The 15,494-nt window shown below is 49.6% G+C and overlaps 1 protein-coding gene across 1 annotated transcript; it reads right to left on the reverse strand.

The window, feature by feature from the left end:
• Positions 1-359: 359 nt before the first annotated feature.
• Positions 360-15,423, reverse strand: LOC113243545 (cytochrome P450 2B11). The gene is made up of 9 exons (XM_026482244.4): positions 15,181-15,423; positions 11,033-11,195; positions 10,736-10,885; positions 9,386-9,546; positions 6,881-7,057; positions 6,212-6,353; positions 4,604-4,791; positions 4,243-4,384; positions 360-1,659 (listed from the first exon to the last, which is right to left on the reverse strand). The coding sequence occupies exons 1-9, from the start codon at positions 15,349-15,351 to the stop codon at positions 1,469-1,471; spliced, it is 1,485 nt and encodes a 494-aa protein (XP_026338029.1). The 5' UTR covers positions 15,352-15,423; the 3' UTR covers positions 360-1,468.
• Positions 15,424-15,494: the final 71 nt, after the last annotated feature.

Below are 15,494 nucleotides of genomic sequence, written 5' to 3' on the forward strand. Positions count from 1 at the left end.
GCTTTTGGCCAGTTTTCTCAGAGGGTGCCGTTGCATTATGAGGGACTGAGAATATCTGGAAGGCAGAATTGGTGCATCCTTGTTCTTGGGAACAGGGATTTGTTCTGGGCATCAGAAGAAAGTGAGGTATAAAGAAAAAGGTAAGGTCTGATGGGGGAAGGCTAGCTCCTTGTTGGGTGCATTTGGGATTGCCTGATTCAACCATCCATCCATCCATTCATCCATCCATCCATCCATTCCTCAGCAACTATTCTGCATTCTTGGAACTGGCATGGCAGTGAAGAAGTTCTCACTTTCCAGAAAGATCCCTAGTGACCTGACAATAAAAATGGCATGGATCACCATCTGACCAGGGGATGTCAGGCTTTGGATGTTTATTTGAGTGTCAGGGGGATTGAAGGGCACTATCAGGGAATCCAAGGCACCAGTTCAGAATCATGCAGCTCAGGCAGCCATGGGCCAGGGAGGCCCTTACCCAGAGGGAAGCAGTAGGGAGAGTCAGTGGGAATGAGGACAGCACGGCAGTGCACAGCAATGGTCTATGATGTGGATGAGCCTCAAAGATATCGTGCTGCGGGAAAGAAGCCAGACACGACAGAGCACATAGCGTATGATTCCATTTACATGAAATACACAGAATAGGCAAAGCCACAGAGACCGAAAGCAGATTGGTGGTTGCCAGGGGCTGAGGGAAAGGGGGAATGGAGAGTGACTGCAGACGGGTACAGGGTTTTCTTCTTGGTGATGAGAATGCTTGGCGCTAGAGAATGGTGGTGGTTGTACAACATGGTGTATGAACTCAGTGCTGCTAAATTATACACTTTAAAATGCTTAGTTTTATGTTATGTGAATTTCACTGTAATTTTCAAATATATTGGGCAGGGTGGGTGGGGCCAGGTGAAGATCTGAGTTTGCGAGCCAGGGAGAGAGAGTGTGAATCTTGTTCCTCCACTCCCAGCCACTTGACCTGGGACAATTGCTGCCAGTGCTTGGCCTTTGTTTACTCATCTGTAAAATGGGCACAATCATCGTCCCCACCCCATGGAACTGCTGGAAGGAGGATTCAAGTGAGATCACGTATGCACAGCTCATGGAGCACAAACAGTTGCTACACGAAGCTGGTGGTAGTTCTGAGGAAGGGAGGAGTCACTGGGGGAGGCTGTAGCCTGGGAGGCAACCTGAGCCAAGTCCCCATCTCTTAGCCCTCAGCTTTTCTACATACACCATATCTGGAGCTCTGTTAACAGAGGAAAGGAGACACTTGCATGAGTCTTTACAAGAGCTGCAGAATGATGGGCTGAGATGAGGTGGCAGAGAGGACTTTCCCAGGGACACAGCACCAAGGAGGGGAAGGATGCCAGCTGGCCATGGGTCTCCCAGTGGCAGGAAGATGCAGAGAGAGGCAAGGAGCTGTTCTCTGCAGAGATGGGGGTACTTCATGATCCTGAAATCCTTTGAGCCCCTTCCCTCAGCAGCCTCCACGAGCCAGAAATCTGATCTGGTACACTGGGGGCACTCTGCCCACACCACTCTCCCGGGGGGTGAGGTCAATGTCCTCAGGGGCGACGGGGCTGGCCACAGAGAAGTTCTGGAGGATGGTGGTGAAGAAGAGAAATAACTCCATGCGGGCGATGCTTTCCCCGAGACAAATGCGCTTCCCTGTGGGCACAGAAGATCACCAGTGTGGGCACGGAGCCAATGCACAGCCTTTGCCCTTTCACGTCCCAAACCCAGATGTCTGTGTCCATTGCAACAGATTTGTATGGGATTTACCTTGAACCTGCATTTCTGGGTCGACTTTTAGGGCATTCCTGGGCCCTCTGAAACCAGGTGCAAACATTTGGGTGGATGGGCCTTGCACATTTTTTTAGGAGAGAGTCTGTAGCTACTGTTAAGATTTCCAGAGGGTTCGGTGGCCCCCAGAAAATAAAGGCACACGTCTCGTTGGATGTGTGTGTGTATATGTGTGTGTGTGTCTGTCTGTCCGTCTATCTGCCTCCACTGTGTAAGTGTGTGCACATTTCTGACAACATTTTTAATGTCTTTCATTTCTAATATGGGGAGAATAGTACCCATCAAATAGGGCTCTTGTGAGGCTAAAGAAATTAATATTTGTAAAAATTCTTAGACTAGCACCTGGCTTGTACTATGGATACTATAGGTGGTTATTGCTTTGTGTTTCTTTCTGGGTGTGTGTGGTGGGGAGTGTGTGTGTGTGTGTGTGTGTGTGTGTGTGTGTGTGTGTGGCAGGGAGTATGTGTGTCTGGGAAAAGTGTATGTGTGGTAGGGAATGAATGTGTGTGGTGGGGAGTGCGGGGGGAGTGTAGGGAGGAGTATAGGGGGGAGTGTGCATGGTGGGGAGCGTGTGTGGGAGGGGTGTGGGGGTGTATCTGGCACTGTGTGTATGTCTATCTCTGGGTTGTGATCTTATCTCAGTCTGAGAGCCATGGGCTTCAAGAGTTTTGGGAAAGAACCAAACTGCCCATAAAATTGCGAATGAGCCTGGCGCAAGTGAGAGGGGAGTCTGTGGCTTCCAGCAGACTCTCAGAGGTGTGAGAGCCCCCCAGTAGGTTATAGAGCACAGGCTGGATGAGAAAGGAGGACACAGAGAGTGGAAACCTCAGGCAGACACGCTGAAAGCCTCCTCCTTTACTTCAGGGGCTCTTATTCTGCAAGCTGACCACCTTGGAAAGGCCGTTCCAGACCATTCCTAGACTTTTCATTGGGCCTCCGTGAAGGTTTCTGGGGGGAAGTGTCCACATCTTTCTGGCACACCAGAAGTTAGGAAATATGAACTTAGGAATACTTAGAGCAGGGCTTGGAGCTAGTTCTCCTGCAACTGGTTCTGCAACCCAGCTCTTTCCAGAACATTCTGACCCTATTCTCTCCCTCTCACCCCGTCTTCTTCATCCCTGGGGCTCTCCATTGCGACACCTTTGCTATCCTTTTGCCTCTAACATCTTTTTGCTTTGGTTTGTCTTTCTTTCCTCCCCCGTGGCGATCTTGCCTCAGTCTTTTGCTCTGTCTGTACCTTGTCTCCCTCCTCTTTTGCCCACTTTCTTCAATTTTAAACTCCCTGTCTCTGTCCAATTGCATCTGATTCCATCTGAAACTCTCTCTCCCCTTTTCTGTCTCCCTCTCCTCTTCCTCACTCTATTGTCTCATGTTCACTCTGTCTCTTTCTGTCCCTGTGTCCCCTGTCACTATCTCCCTCTGCGTCTTTGTCCCTCTCTCTGTTTCTCACTCACTCTTTGTCTGTCTCTGTCCTTCTTTCTCTACATCTCTGCCTTGGTTCTGTGGTCCTCTTTTCTCCCACAGGATGAGGACCAAGGGCATTGGGGTTTTCTCTGGATGGGGCCAAAGGCAGAGAATGGGTATAGAGACAAGTCAGAGCATGTCAAGACCCTTCCTGCTTCCCCAGTGCCAGCAGGATAAATCCAAACACCCTCCAGCTTTCATGGCCCTCCAGCCGAGCTCTTCACCCTTGTACCCTTCTGTAATCTACACTCCAGGCTCCCAGGGTTCATCTCGCTTCTCAGATACACCATGCTGTCTACACCTTCAGGCTTTGACCTTGCTGTTTCCTCCACCTGGACCACTCTTTCTAGTGGCCAATTGATATCCATCCTTGTCTTAGCTTAGAAGCCAGTTCTTCAGGGAAACGTATCCCCACTGAATCACCAATAGTAGTCAGTCCTTCCTATTTTGTGTTCCCAAAGCCCCTTTTAGAGCATTTATCACAATTATGATTCATTGTAATAACAGTCACCACTTCTGCGAGCACTTACTTTGTGGCAAGCTGTTCTAAGCACATGGCAAGCATTGATTAATTTAATCAGGTACTGTTTTGCGGCCAAATGATAAGTGCCCACCTTCCCTGCCGGACTGTAAATTTCCCGGGGCAAGAACCATGTCTCCACATGATTTGTCCAGGGCTTTGTTTTCAGCCCCCAACAGAGCACTGAGCTCAAGAGTAGTGCTCAACAGATATATCTCTTGGTATAGAGATATAACCTCTCTAAATACTTTCCCACGGTCCAGTTCACCAAGATGTGCCTTTGGGACATGATCTTACTTCGTAAGCCCTCTCTAGGGTTACAATGAAGATGAAGCCGATTAAAGCAGGGAAAGCGACTGGCATATTCTAACTGCTCGATAAGCAAAGATCTCTCCTTGATTGTCCAAGGAGGGGGTGGCACCTGCTCTCTGGTGTCTGGGAAAGGGAGTGCAGGCCTGGCTTACCTATGGAGAAGGGGATAAAAGCTTCATTCTTCTTCAGGGCCCCATTGGCATCCAGAAAGTGGTTAGGGTTGAAGGCGTCTGGTTTTTCAAAGTAATGTGGATCATAGAGAGCGGAGTGCAGGATGGGAAATACTTCAGTGCCCTGAGGGAGGGTGACAAGGTCAAAAGATACTGCCATTCCCTTCCTCAGCCCACCCCTTAAAAAACAAAAGTAAAAACAAGAGGGACCTAGTGACAAAACCAAAACAAACAAAACACAACAAATAAACAAACAAGCAAACAAAAAAACAGGCCAAGTGCAGAGACTAAGAGAACCCAGAATGGCCACACAGGAGAGATGTGGGAGCCCAGCTGACCTCACCTTGGGAATGAGGTACCCTCTGAAGCAAGTGTCTTTGGTGACCATATGGGGCACGCCAATCGGGAGGAGATCCCCGAATCTCTGCATCTCATGGATGACTGCATCCGTGTATGGCATTTTGGCTCGGTCATCAAGGCATGGAAGGCGGTGTGGGCCAATCACCTGGTCAATCTCCTTGTGGATTCTCTCTGCACAGAAGAGTGGGGCCAGGGAACCTCACTTTAAAAAGACATTTCAGCAGGGACATTGCTTTCTATGGGCCAGTGAGCCAGGGAAAACATATAATAAATGGTTAGGTCATTGACACCCCTCAGAGCAACCAGCCTGGGGATCCAGTGGAGGGGGAAGCAAGAATTCTCACCCTTTGAAATCTAATAAATGTTATGAATTCTCCCCCACAGGGCACAGGTACACACACACACACACACACACACACACACACACACAATTTTGCATAGAATTTCAGATTAAGAACTCAAGACTATAAGCCTGTCAAAATTCTCCCTCTAAAAAGAGTCAAAAATGAACTAATAATTATTGTGTGTGTATTATAGATGGCACACTGAGCTAGGTCCTCAGGAATATAACAATGAAGTAGATCAACAGATTAACCCATGAACAACTGGATAAATTAATGAATACATAAATCAATCAACTTATGAATGAAAAGAGTGATGAATGGAAGAACATTACTGAATGCCTGTATGTATGTGCTTATTATTCAATAAATGAATTAATGAATCATTAATCATTGATTAATAAATGGCTCATAGACAAATAAACAAACCTGATTAACCAATAAATCATATAAATGGCTGGATGGCTAGATCTATAGAGGAATAAATAAATAAATTAATGAAGGAATAGGCAAATAAAGGAATGGATGGATGGATTGAATGTTAAATCAATAAATCAGTGATGAATAACTGAGTGAATTAATAAAAGAATAATAGATGGATGAAGGATGGGTTGAAAGAATGATGGAAGGGGCACCTGGGTGGCTCAGTTGGTTAAGCATCTGCCTTTGGCTCTGGTCATGATCCCGGCATCCGGGGATCAAGCCCCACATCAGGCTCTCTGCTCAGCAGGGAGTTTGCTTCTCCCTCTGCCCCTCCCCCTGCTCTGATGCGCTCTCTCTCAAATAAATAAAATAAAATCTTTTTTAAAAAAAGAAGAAAAGAAAGAGTGATGGAAGAATTCAGGAATGAAATCTAGGTCGTAGGACAGATGGATGCGTGCACCAACGAATGAGCCAATGAATCAATGACAAATAGTTCATTCGATTAATCACCGTTTCCAAAGACCAACAGATGAATCAATTAATCCAAATAAAGAATGGAAGTCTCCGTCCTTGGATTAATCATTAATAAGTAAAAGGACGGATGGGTGGGGGAATAGATGGGAGGAGCCGTGGGGGAACACACTGACATATTGCTCATCCATCCACCCATAGGACTGGCTTAGTCAGGAGCTCATTCAGTACGTGCAGGGCTCCTGGTAGAAGACATGAACATCGCCTCTCTCCTGCCGAAGGACGCCAGCCCCACCTCCCGCAGTCCCAAAAGCGGTCAGAAGATCCCTCTCCGTGGGCTGTCCCCGCCCACTCACCTGTGACGTGGGGGTATTTGAGCAGTAGCAGGAATCCGTAGCGGAGCGTGGTGCTGGTGGTCTCCGTGCCAGCGAAGAAGAGCGACAGCGTCGTGTAGATGAGGTTCCGCTGGTGGAACTCGCTGCTGGGGTCGGCCTTCTCCTGAAGCCAAGGGGAAGCCGGAGGGCTTTGCTGCACGCTCATCCCTCCCTCGGGGCGCCCTCCCCCCGCTTCTAGGTCTCTCACACCGTCTGATCCTTTTTCCTTTTCTGTGCCCTCTGTGCGTCCAACCGGGAATTCCTCTCCGTCCCTCTGTGCTCTGTCTCGGCTCCAATGCATTTCCCATCTCTCTGCGGTGTTTGTCTCCCCCCCCCCCGCCGCCCCCCAACCCGGGGCTCCCAGCCCCTTTAGGCCTCTGTGAGTCTTGTCACCTGTTGCCGTCCTTCGGTCCACACGTCCTGCGTTTCCCGTTTCTCTCTCTCTCCCTCTCTCCTCCTGACTTTCTCCTTTTTCCTCTTCCCGTCATTTCCCTTCTGCATCTCCCCTCCCTTTTTCTCCCCATCTCCTTCCTTACCCTGCGTCCTTCCCTCCTTCTTCCCCATTCCCTCCCCCTCGCTCCTCCCTTCTTCTCATCCCCCCCAATCTTTTCCTCCCTCCCGGCCCCTCCCATTTCCCTCCCCCAAACCCACTTTGTCCATGCGGATCAGATAGACGTCAATGAAATCCTGGGGCGAGTTGGGGTCCAGGGTTTCACGGTGCTTCTCCACCGCTCGGCCAATGAAGGCGTTGATTTCCTGCAGGTTTTTGTAGACTTGCCTGTGTGTACCGGGAAAGTACTTCAAGAAGTTGTGAAAAAGCTCAAACACCTGCAGGAGAGAAGGGGCTGTGAGGTCATCCTGGGGCTGAGCTGTGGGTCACAGGGAGGGGGGCCCTCCTGGGCCCTAACATCTGGGGCAGGGGAGGGGATCTCCTCTCCGTGTGTCTCTCTCTGTCTCTGTGGCCCTCTGTCTCTGTCTCTCACTCGCTGATTCTAAGTCTCCTTTGATCTGTTATTCTTCCATTTCTCCTTCTGCATCTTCCTCCACATCCTCACGATCTGCTTTGGTTGCTGCCCCACCTCTCCATCTCTCTCCTTTGCTCCTCTCCTTTCCTCTGGGTCTCTAATTACTCCGATTTTTTTTTTTAATAAAGTAGTCTCTTCACCCAACATGGGGCTGGAACTCACAACCCTGAGATCAAGAGTCCCAGGCTCCAGGGACTGAGCCAGCCAGGTGCCGTCTCTGCACTTCTCTTGTCTACTTCAGCCAGTTGATCTGTTGAGCTCAGGCCTCTCTGACTCTTTCCACCTGCCACATCTCCCTTGCTGCGCCCAAAACGTGCGTGATGCTTACACAAGAGGAACCTCCTGACTACTTAGGACTATATTTATTTTGAAACATATTTCTACCGTATCATTGGAGGATTAATGTAATACCTAACTTGTTGCAAATAATTGACAAAACAATGTGGGAACAGAGTACAGTGTAAAATTCTTTCTTAACCCCTCCTTCTAGGCATAACCATTGTTAACTCTGGCGAATCTCCTTCCAGAGTTTTCTCTCTCTGGTTTTCTATGGCAGGAGAAAAGTGAAATCACCTGTTAGGCTACTCAAAAATACTCACCCAGGGCCCCATTCCAGATTTTTGGAGCAGACTCTCCAGTAGGAGGTCATGGGAATTTGTATTTGTGACAGTCCTACACACGCATCTGACATACATTTCTGGTTAAGAACCATAGGCAGGCATAGGGCTCTGAAGTTTATTTATTTTATTTTATTTTATTTTATTTTATTTTTTAGAGAGAGAGAGAGGAAGAGAGAAGTGGAGAAGGGGCAGAAGGAGAGGGAGAAAGAGAACCTTAAGTAGGCTCCATGCTCTGAGTTGAGCCTGATGTGGGGCTCGATCTCACAATCCTGAGATCAGGACCCGAGCCGAAATCAAGAGTTGGAGACATAACCAACTGAGCCGCCCAGGTGCCCCTGAGGGAACAGAAGGCAAGCTGAGGACAAAGCAGAAGCTGACACCCTGCAAACCCCCTCCCATGGGATGTATGCAACATTCCTCAGGGAATGTTGAGGAGTTCCTGGCTGCCCTAAAGGACAAAGAAACTGTCCTTACTACCTATAGCCCATTGACAACTCCTTGAAACAGGCATGGTGACATTCCTCTAGGAACTCAGCTGCCTCGACGTTAATACTTTGCTAAGGGCAAAAGGCAGTCCACCAAGATCCTGTAAGTCTACTTTAATGTATAAAAATTCCTTTGGAAACTTCCTTTATCTCTAACCCCCCTGTCCCCAAGATACCTGTTGGCAATCATCCCCCAAGCATATGGCCCACCGATATACATCTGAAGGGTCTCATGACTCAGGTTTTATTAGACAGTAATGAATGACCTTTTCCCAACAACAGCTAGCCCCCTCAAGGTCCTGGAAACCTTGCTTCCAAAATTCCTTAGAGACTTATGCTATCCGTAACCCCCTCCCAACTTGAGGGTATATAATGGGCCATTCCTCACAACCCCGGGGCAGCAGCTCTTTCTGCCCACGGGTCCTATTCCCATGCTTTAATAAACCACCATTTTGTGCCAAAGACACCTCAAGAATTCTTTCTTGGTCGTCGGCTCCGGACTCCACCCCACTGAACCTCACTTATATTCCCCAACCTCATCACCTGCAGTTTAATTTTTTAAACTTAATATATAATTGGGGGTATTTCCAGGTTCTTTGAGAAAGAGAAACTATATACTATTTTGTTTTAAAAGCAGAACATATTACTTTATAATCTGGGAGACATTTTTTAAGAAAAACAAAAGAGGAAGGAGAAATGGCAAAAACAAAGAAATGTCATTCCTTATTTTCATGTGTCCTTTGAATTGCTTCAAGCAAGGGGCTTTGCCAAAGACAGAGGTGAAGATTTGGAGAAATCAGGGACAGAAGAGGAGAGAGCCTGACAGTCCGCCTCATATTCTGAACCCTGTCTCTTCATCTTTGCCTCATCATACTAGGCTCTCCAGTCCCTGTCTCCCATCCCCTCCCAGTTGTCTCGGCCCCCCTTCTAGCCTGAAGCTGCATTGTTGGGCCCCCAACGCAGATTGCCCCTCTCCCCTGCCCTAGATGGCCACCGCATGCCCATCCTCAGCACCCTCTCCCTAACCTGGCTGGAGAAGGAGCTGATGAGTGTGAAGGACTGGTAGAACAGGTCCAGCAGCCGCAGGAACTCAGGATCTCTGTAGCCAAAGCGTTTTCCAAATACAATAGAACAGATGATGTTGGCGGTCATGGAGTGGAAGAAGAAGGTCGGGTCCTGGAGGGCTCCTAGGAGAAGGAGGCACGCGTCATGGGACACAGACTCAAACAGAGGCCTTGGGAGCGTTTGGCTACTGCCCCGTCTCTGCGTGTCTGCCCTACCTTGCCCAGTGACGGGAAAGAAAGGGAGACAGGAACAGCTAACAGGCACCAGCCCAGAGATGTGCCAGGCCCTATTCTAAGCCCTTCATGTATTATTTTTTTAAATTCCCACCACAACCCTGGGAGGAAAGTGCTGTCCTGTTATTATTTCCATCTCACAGATGGGCAGCGTTGCCCAGCTCCTCATCCCTGGAGTAGGGATTCAGATCCGGGAAGCCCAGATCCAGAAGCTGTGCCATTAGTCCCTCTCTGGTCTCTGCTCTGACCCTGGGGGTGGGGAGTTCAGTCCCAGGGGCAGGTGTTCAGCCAGTCACACGCGCAAATGAAAAAGCTCTGCTCTCCCTTCCCCTTGTCTGTCACTCCCCCTTCACCTCTTCTCTCCACCTCTAGGGCTCTCTGGTGTCCAGGGAATTGTCCTGTACTTTCTAGTTGATGTCCGTGTACATCCTGGCTTCCCTGACTGTGAGCCCAGGAGCGACATGTCATCAGCCTCTCTCTGTGGGCCTCACCTGTCCATCTTCTCTTGTTCCCTAGCAGACCCTTCCCTGAGCCTGTCTGTCTAATTTTCTCTGCCTTGGTTTCTTTCTGCCTCTCCCAGGCTCTTCCAGTCTCTCTGTGTCTTGGTCCCTCCACCTCTGCCTCTTTCTCCTTCCCTGTCCCTCCATCTGGGTCACTCTGTTTCTTCTGGTCTGTCTCCTGAGTCCTCTGTCCCTATTCTTCTATTCCTCCCAGCCTCTACATTTATGTCTCAAAATCCCTCTTATGGAAGGACCCTGTCATCTTTATGTCCCCTTTCTCTCTTTGCCTTCCTTTTATAAGTCCTGTTTTCGCCCTTGATAGATACAATTAATCCATGAGTTGGTTTCCCTGAATCCAAGTAAATGGCTAATATCTAAGCTTATGCCTTTGAGTTATTCTCGACATTGTATGCCCCACAACTCTCCCGGCTCCCTGTGTTCCTCTCCTACTCATCTCTGTCTGTCCCCCTGTCTGATGATCTCTCGGGAGCATTCTCTATCTCTACCTCTCTTCCTCTGCCCACAGATACCCCTTCTGTCTTCCTGCTGCCATGCACTCTGCATTCCCCGGGACTCACCCTGCGTTTCCCGCAGCTCCTCCACCAGACACTGAGCCTCCTCCTGAATCCGCTCCTCCACGCTCCGCTTCCCCATCCCGAAGTCCCTCATGGTGGCCAGAGAGAATCGGCGAAGGGCCTTCCAGCGCTCCCCATTGGCAAAGACCACACCTGGGGGTGTAGGGAAGGCATGGGTTGCTGAGGAGATTGGAAGGGGACTCCGGGTCCCTCTGCACCCCCTTATCTTCCCTTCCCGGATTCATCCTCCCCAATGCCCCTTCTCCATCATTCCCCTCCAGGTGACTTTGAGGCCCTTACCGTATCCCTGGAAGACTGGCTCTACTACAGCAATTTTCCCACGGCCGGAGAAGGACTCAGCTTGGTCCACCAGGGCCTCCCGTATGGCCTCTATCCCACATAGCATGACCACGGGCCTTGGCCCCAGGTACACCGTGAAGACATCCCCATATTTCTCTCGGAGCTGCGAAGCATATCCACACCGAGGGTTGCTATTAGTCCATATGCACCTATGCGGTCATCTCCGTTGTTAAGGCATAAAGACACTTATGTATAGACTGATCTTGCTGCCCCCAAGACCCTCACCCCAGGCTGCCTTTCCCCTTCCCAGGACGCAGCAACTAAAGGACTGACCCATGACCTGCCAGGGTCTGGTGATTGCTGCCCTAAGCAGTGCAGATGGTTAAATATCTCTTCCTCCTGCCCATACCTCTGAGTCCAGCCAGATCTCCCCAGCATTGAAACTGAAGGGTCATCAACCTGCGGTCTGCCTCCTGACTATTTCCCCCACCCTGAACCACCCACGTGGTAGACATGAAGGGAAGACAATGGCTTCTGGGATGACTATGAAGTCTGAGGAACCCGAACATCAGTGCAGCCACTTGCAAAATGGCTCGGTGGTGTTTATGGACACTAAGCACACGCAGACTCAGTGACTCAGTGGCTCCACTCCCAGATGCACGCCCGACAAAAATGTGGGTGTAGACTCACCAAAATACAAACAGGAAGATTCAGGGAAGCTCAGCAACAGGGGTAGAGAATAAATACATAGTGATATATTCACGCCGTGGAATACTGTGTAGCGATTAAAAAGAAGGCGCTCTACAGCCAACAACATGAACGAAACTCCCAGGCATAGTGTCAAGTAAAAGCAACCAGACACAAAAGTGTCCATAGGTCATAATTCTATTTATTTATTTATTTACTTACTTACTTATTATTTACTTACTTACTCAAATAACATTTTAGAGATAGGGCAAGCATGCAAGCAGGAGGGAGCGGGGTAGGAAGGGTGGGGCAGAGCGAGAGGGAGAGAGATAATCGTAAGCAAGTTCCATGCCCATCGTGGAGCCGGGATGTGGGGCTCTATCTTACAATCTTGAGATCAGGACCCGAGCCAAAATCAAGAGTCTGCTGCCCAGGGGCACCTGGGTGGCTCAGTCAGTTAAGCGGCTGCCTTCGGCTCAAAGTCATGATCTCAGGGTCCTCGGATCGAGTCCCGCATCAGGCTCCTTGCTTGGCAGGGAGCATGCTTCCCCCTCTCCCTCTGCGGCTCCCCCTGCTTGTGCTCTCTCTATCTGTCAAATAAGTAAATAAAATCTTTTAAAAATAAATAAATAAAAGAGACCGATGCCCAAAAGACTGAGCCACCCAGGAGCCCCGGTCATAATTCTATTTATATGAAGTCAGGATAGTGGAAGGGTGGTGACTGGAAGGGGACTGGAAGGGGGTTTCTGGGGACAGAACGTGTTGTTACTTATCTGTATGTCAATTACATGAGTATGTTCCGTTGAGAGAATTCACTGAGCTGAACACTTAGGGTTTGTGCACTTTAAGGGGTGATGTTAAACCGCAATTAAAGTTGACTTAAAATCATAAAAAAGTTAAGGGCTGCCTGGGTGGCTCAGTCAGATGCACCCAACTCTTGATTTCAGCTCAGGTCATGATGTCAGAGTGGTGAAATTGAGCCCCAAGTCAGCTCCGGGCTGGGCATGACACCTACTTAAGATTCTCTCTCTCCCTCTCCCTCTGCCCCTTCCCCCTCTTGCTCTCTCTCTCTCTCTCTCTCTCTCTCTCCCTCTCTCTCTCTCAAATGAATAAATCAATAAAATCTTATAAAAAGTCATAAAAAGGTTAAGTTTACTGCAAAATCTCTCACACTGATCTCTGCAAAGCCTCCTTACTATCTCCCTAATTCCATTCCCATTCCTTTTTAATCGGTTCACCACCCACCCCACCCTACCCTGAAGTCAGAGTAATCCCATGAAAATGTAAATTAATCAATACCCCTAACCTGCTCCAAACCTTCCAGGGCTTCCAGGTCTCCCACTGCACTGAGATTAAGATTTAAGTTTTCCAGGGCGCCTGGGTGGCACAGCGGTTAAGCATCTGCCTTCGGCTCAGGGCGTGATCCCGGTGTTCTGGGATCGAGCCCCACATCAGGCTCCTCCACTATGAGCCTGCTTCTTCCTCTCCCACTCCTCCTGCTTGTGTTCCCTCTCTCGCTGGCTGTCTCTATCTCTGTCAAATAAATAAATAAAATCTTTAAAAAAAAAAAAAGATCTAAGTTTTCCACCATGGCCCCATGACCCATCAGCTTGTCCTCCCCCTCACCCTTTCGCACACTCGGATCCAGCCTCCGTGCTGCCCCCCAAACATGCTGAGCTTGCTCCTGCCTCTCACTGGCGCCTTCCTCCTGCATCTTTCAGAGTCTCTGCTCACAAAGCGAGACTGAGCCCTTCCTTTACCATTCAATCTAAAATAGATCTGCCCCTTTCCAAAACAGCACCCCACTTTCTCTTAATCATAGCTCTTGTCTACTTCATATCTCCTTATTTATTTGTCTTGTATGCCCTGTCCAAAGTCACATCATCAACGCCTAGAATATTCCCAGGCACGCAGAAGGTGACCTGTAAATTATATTGAGTGAGTGAATAAATGAGTGAATCAAAGTAGCTGCCATTTAATGAGCACTTACTATACCCCAGGCTTTATGAAATATGCCACCCAGTCCTCAGCAATGTTATGAAACACACGTTCTTATTACCATCTTATTTTACAGAGGAGGGAACTGAGACTCGATGAGTAAGAGTTGATCTAGAACACAGAATCCATGTCCATCTGACTCCAGAAAGATCTGGGAGCAGGGCCATCCTCCGCAAGCTGTCCCATCATGACACCCACTAGCCCATTCTCTCCCTCCGTATCTCCAAAGATGATATGAGAATGGAGGATCTCGGACCCCTAGAGAATCCAGGAAGGTCCACGGAAGAGCTTTAGGGGGTTTGGAACTCTCGAAATTGTATGCAAAAATGTTTGTGGACGTTGGAAGGGAGGGAGCCCACAGCTTAACCAAATTCTCAAAGGGTTTTATCATCCCACCCCCCCATTGTTAGTCAGTTCGGCCTAGGAGGGCATTGGAGATGAAGGCACTTGATGCCGGACCCAGTGTTCTCTCTGGGCAGTCCCAGCTGTGTGACTCAGACAAGTGACCTCCCCAGGCTGAGCCTCACAGTCCCTAGCTCGAGGATGGGGATGGTACCTCACCTAGCCCGCAGGGCTGTGGTGAACCAGACCTGGTGAATTCCCACAGCAATGCAGATAAATTCTAGCCACGTAATTCTGAGCGAGGAAATCGAGTCCGAGACTTTACAGGAAAGCACCGTGCCCTTGTGATGCATTGAAGACAACGAGAACTAAGTCACGTGTACTTGAGGCCTCCGCATATGTGGGAAAATTCTCTCTAGTAAAAGCGAAGGGATGGCCAGGCTGAGATTCAGGCGTGTGGTCTCCATGGGGCAAGGGGTAGACAAAGGAGCAGGGCAGCTGGAAGTTACGGTCAGCCATCCTGTTCCTCTTGGGAAGTGGGTCCGTGGGTGTGGACAACATTATTAATAAATAAATGGATCATCAGACAAGAAATCATGCCTGGAAAGCAGTGATCCGGGGCCTGGTAAATACTCTAACGTTAGCTATTATGGCTCATTCATGGTCATTATTGCTAAGCCCTCTGTGCCTGGCCTCTCGTCCTCCTCTCCCCTCCTCCTCCTGACACCGACAGGGACCCGGGCCAGTGTTTGACCTCTTTCTTTGACAGAGGAGAGACCTGTTTGATTGGTGACACAGCTCCTCTTTCTGTCTCCTCCAGTGCTGGGCAGACACCCACCGAAGAGTGGCAGAGGAATGAAACCCTACGCCATGGCTCACACCCAGACACGTCTTCAAACTCACTTGCCGGCTCCAGGGACAGTGCCCACACACGTCAACTGAGCAGGGGCACCTGACTCTGACCACCATCCGGCAGGCTGCACCTCCGCGCCCCTGCCTCACCCCGCCCCCGCTTCACCCCGCCCCCAAGCCTGAAAAGATGCCTTCGCTCCTTCTGGTGAGTGCTCCCCAAGCACAGAGGCAGGGAGCCACCCTCAGATCCCACCCAACCTGCATCTCACCCTGAGGAAGGATTTGAGTAAGCCTCTTCTGTCCATCTGAAGAACGTTCCCCAAGAAAGGCAGAGGCCGGGGGCCTGGCGGGAGGCGGCCATAGGCCTTCGGGTGGCCCCTGACCAGCAGAAGCAAGAGTCCCATGAGGAGAGCAAGGAGGAGAAGGACGCTGAGCTCCATGACTCTGTCCGGCTGCGGTCCTCCCAACTGCAGCCTCGCGCTGGGCCTTTTATCCTGAGCCTGCCTCCCCACCAGGTTATGTAACTTCATCCCTCCCCGCCTCCCTTCTCATCACGGCCAAGAGCGTGAACTTGAGAGAGTGG

The sequence above is a fragment of the Ursus arctos genome, unplaced genomic scaffold (assembly GCF_023065955.2).
Source record: "Ursus arctos isolate Adak ecotype North America unplaced genomic scaffold, UrsArc2.0 scaffold_19, whole genome shotgun sequence".
NCBI classification, from domain to species: domain Eukaryota; kingdom Metazoa; phylum Chordata; class Mammalia; order Carnivora; family Ursidae; genus Ursus; species Ursus arctos.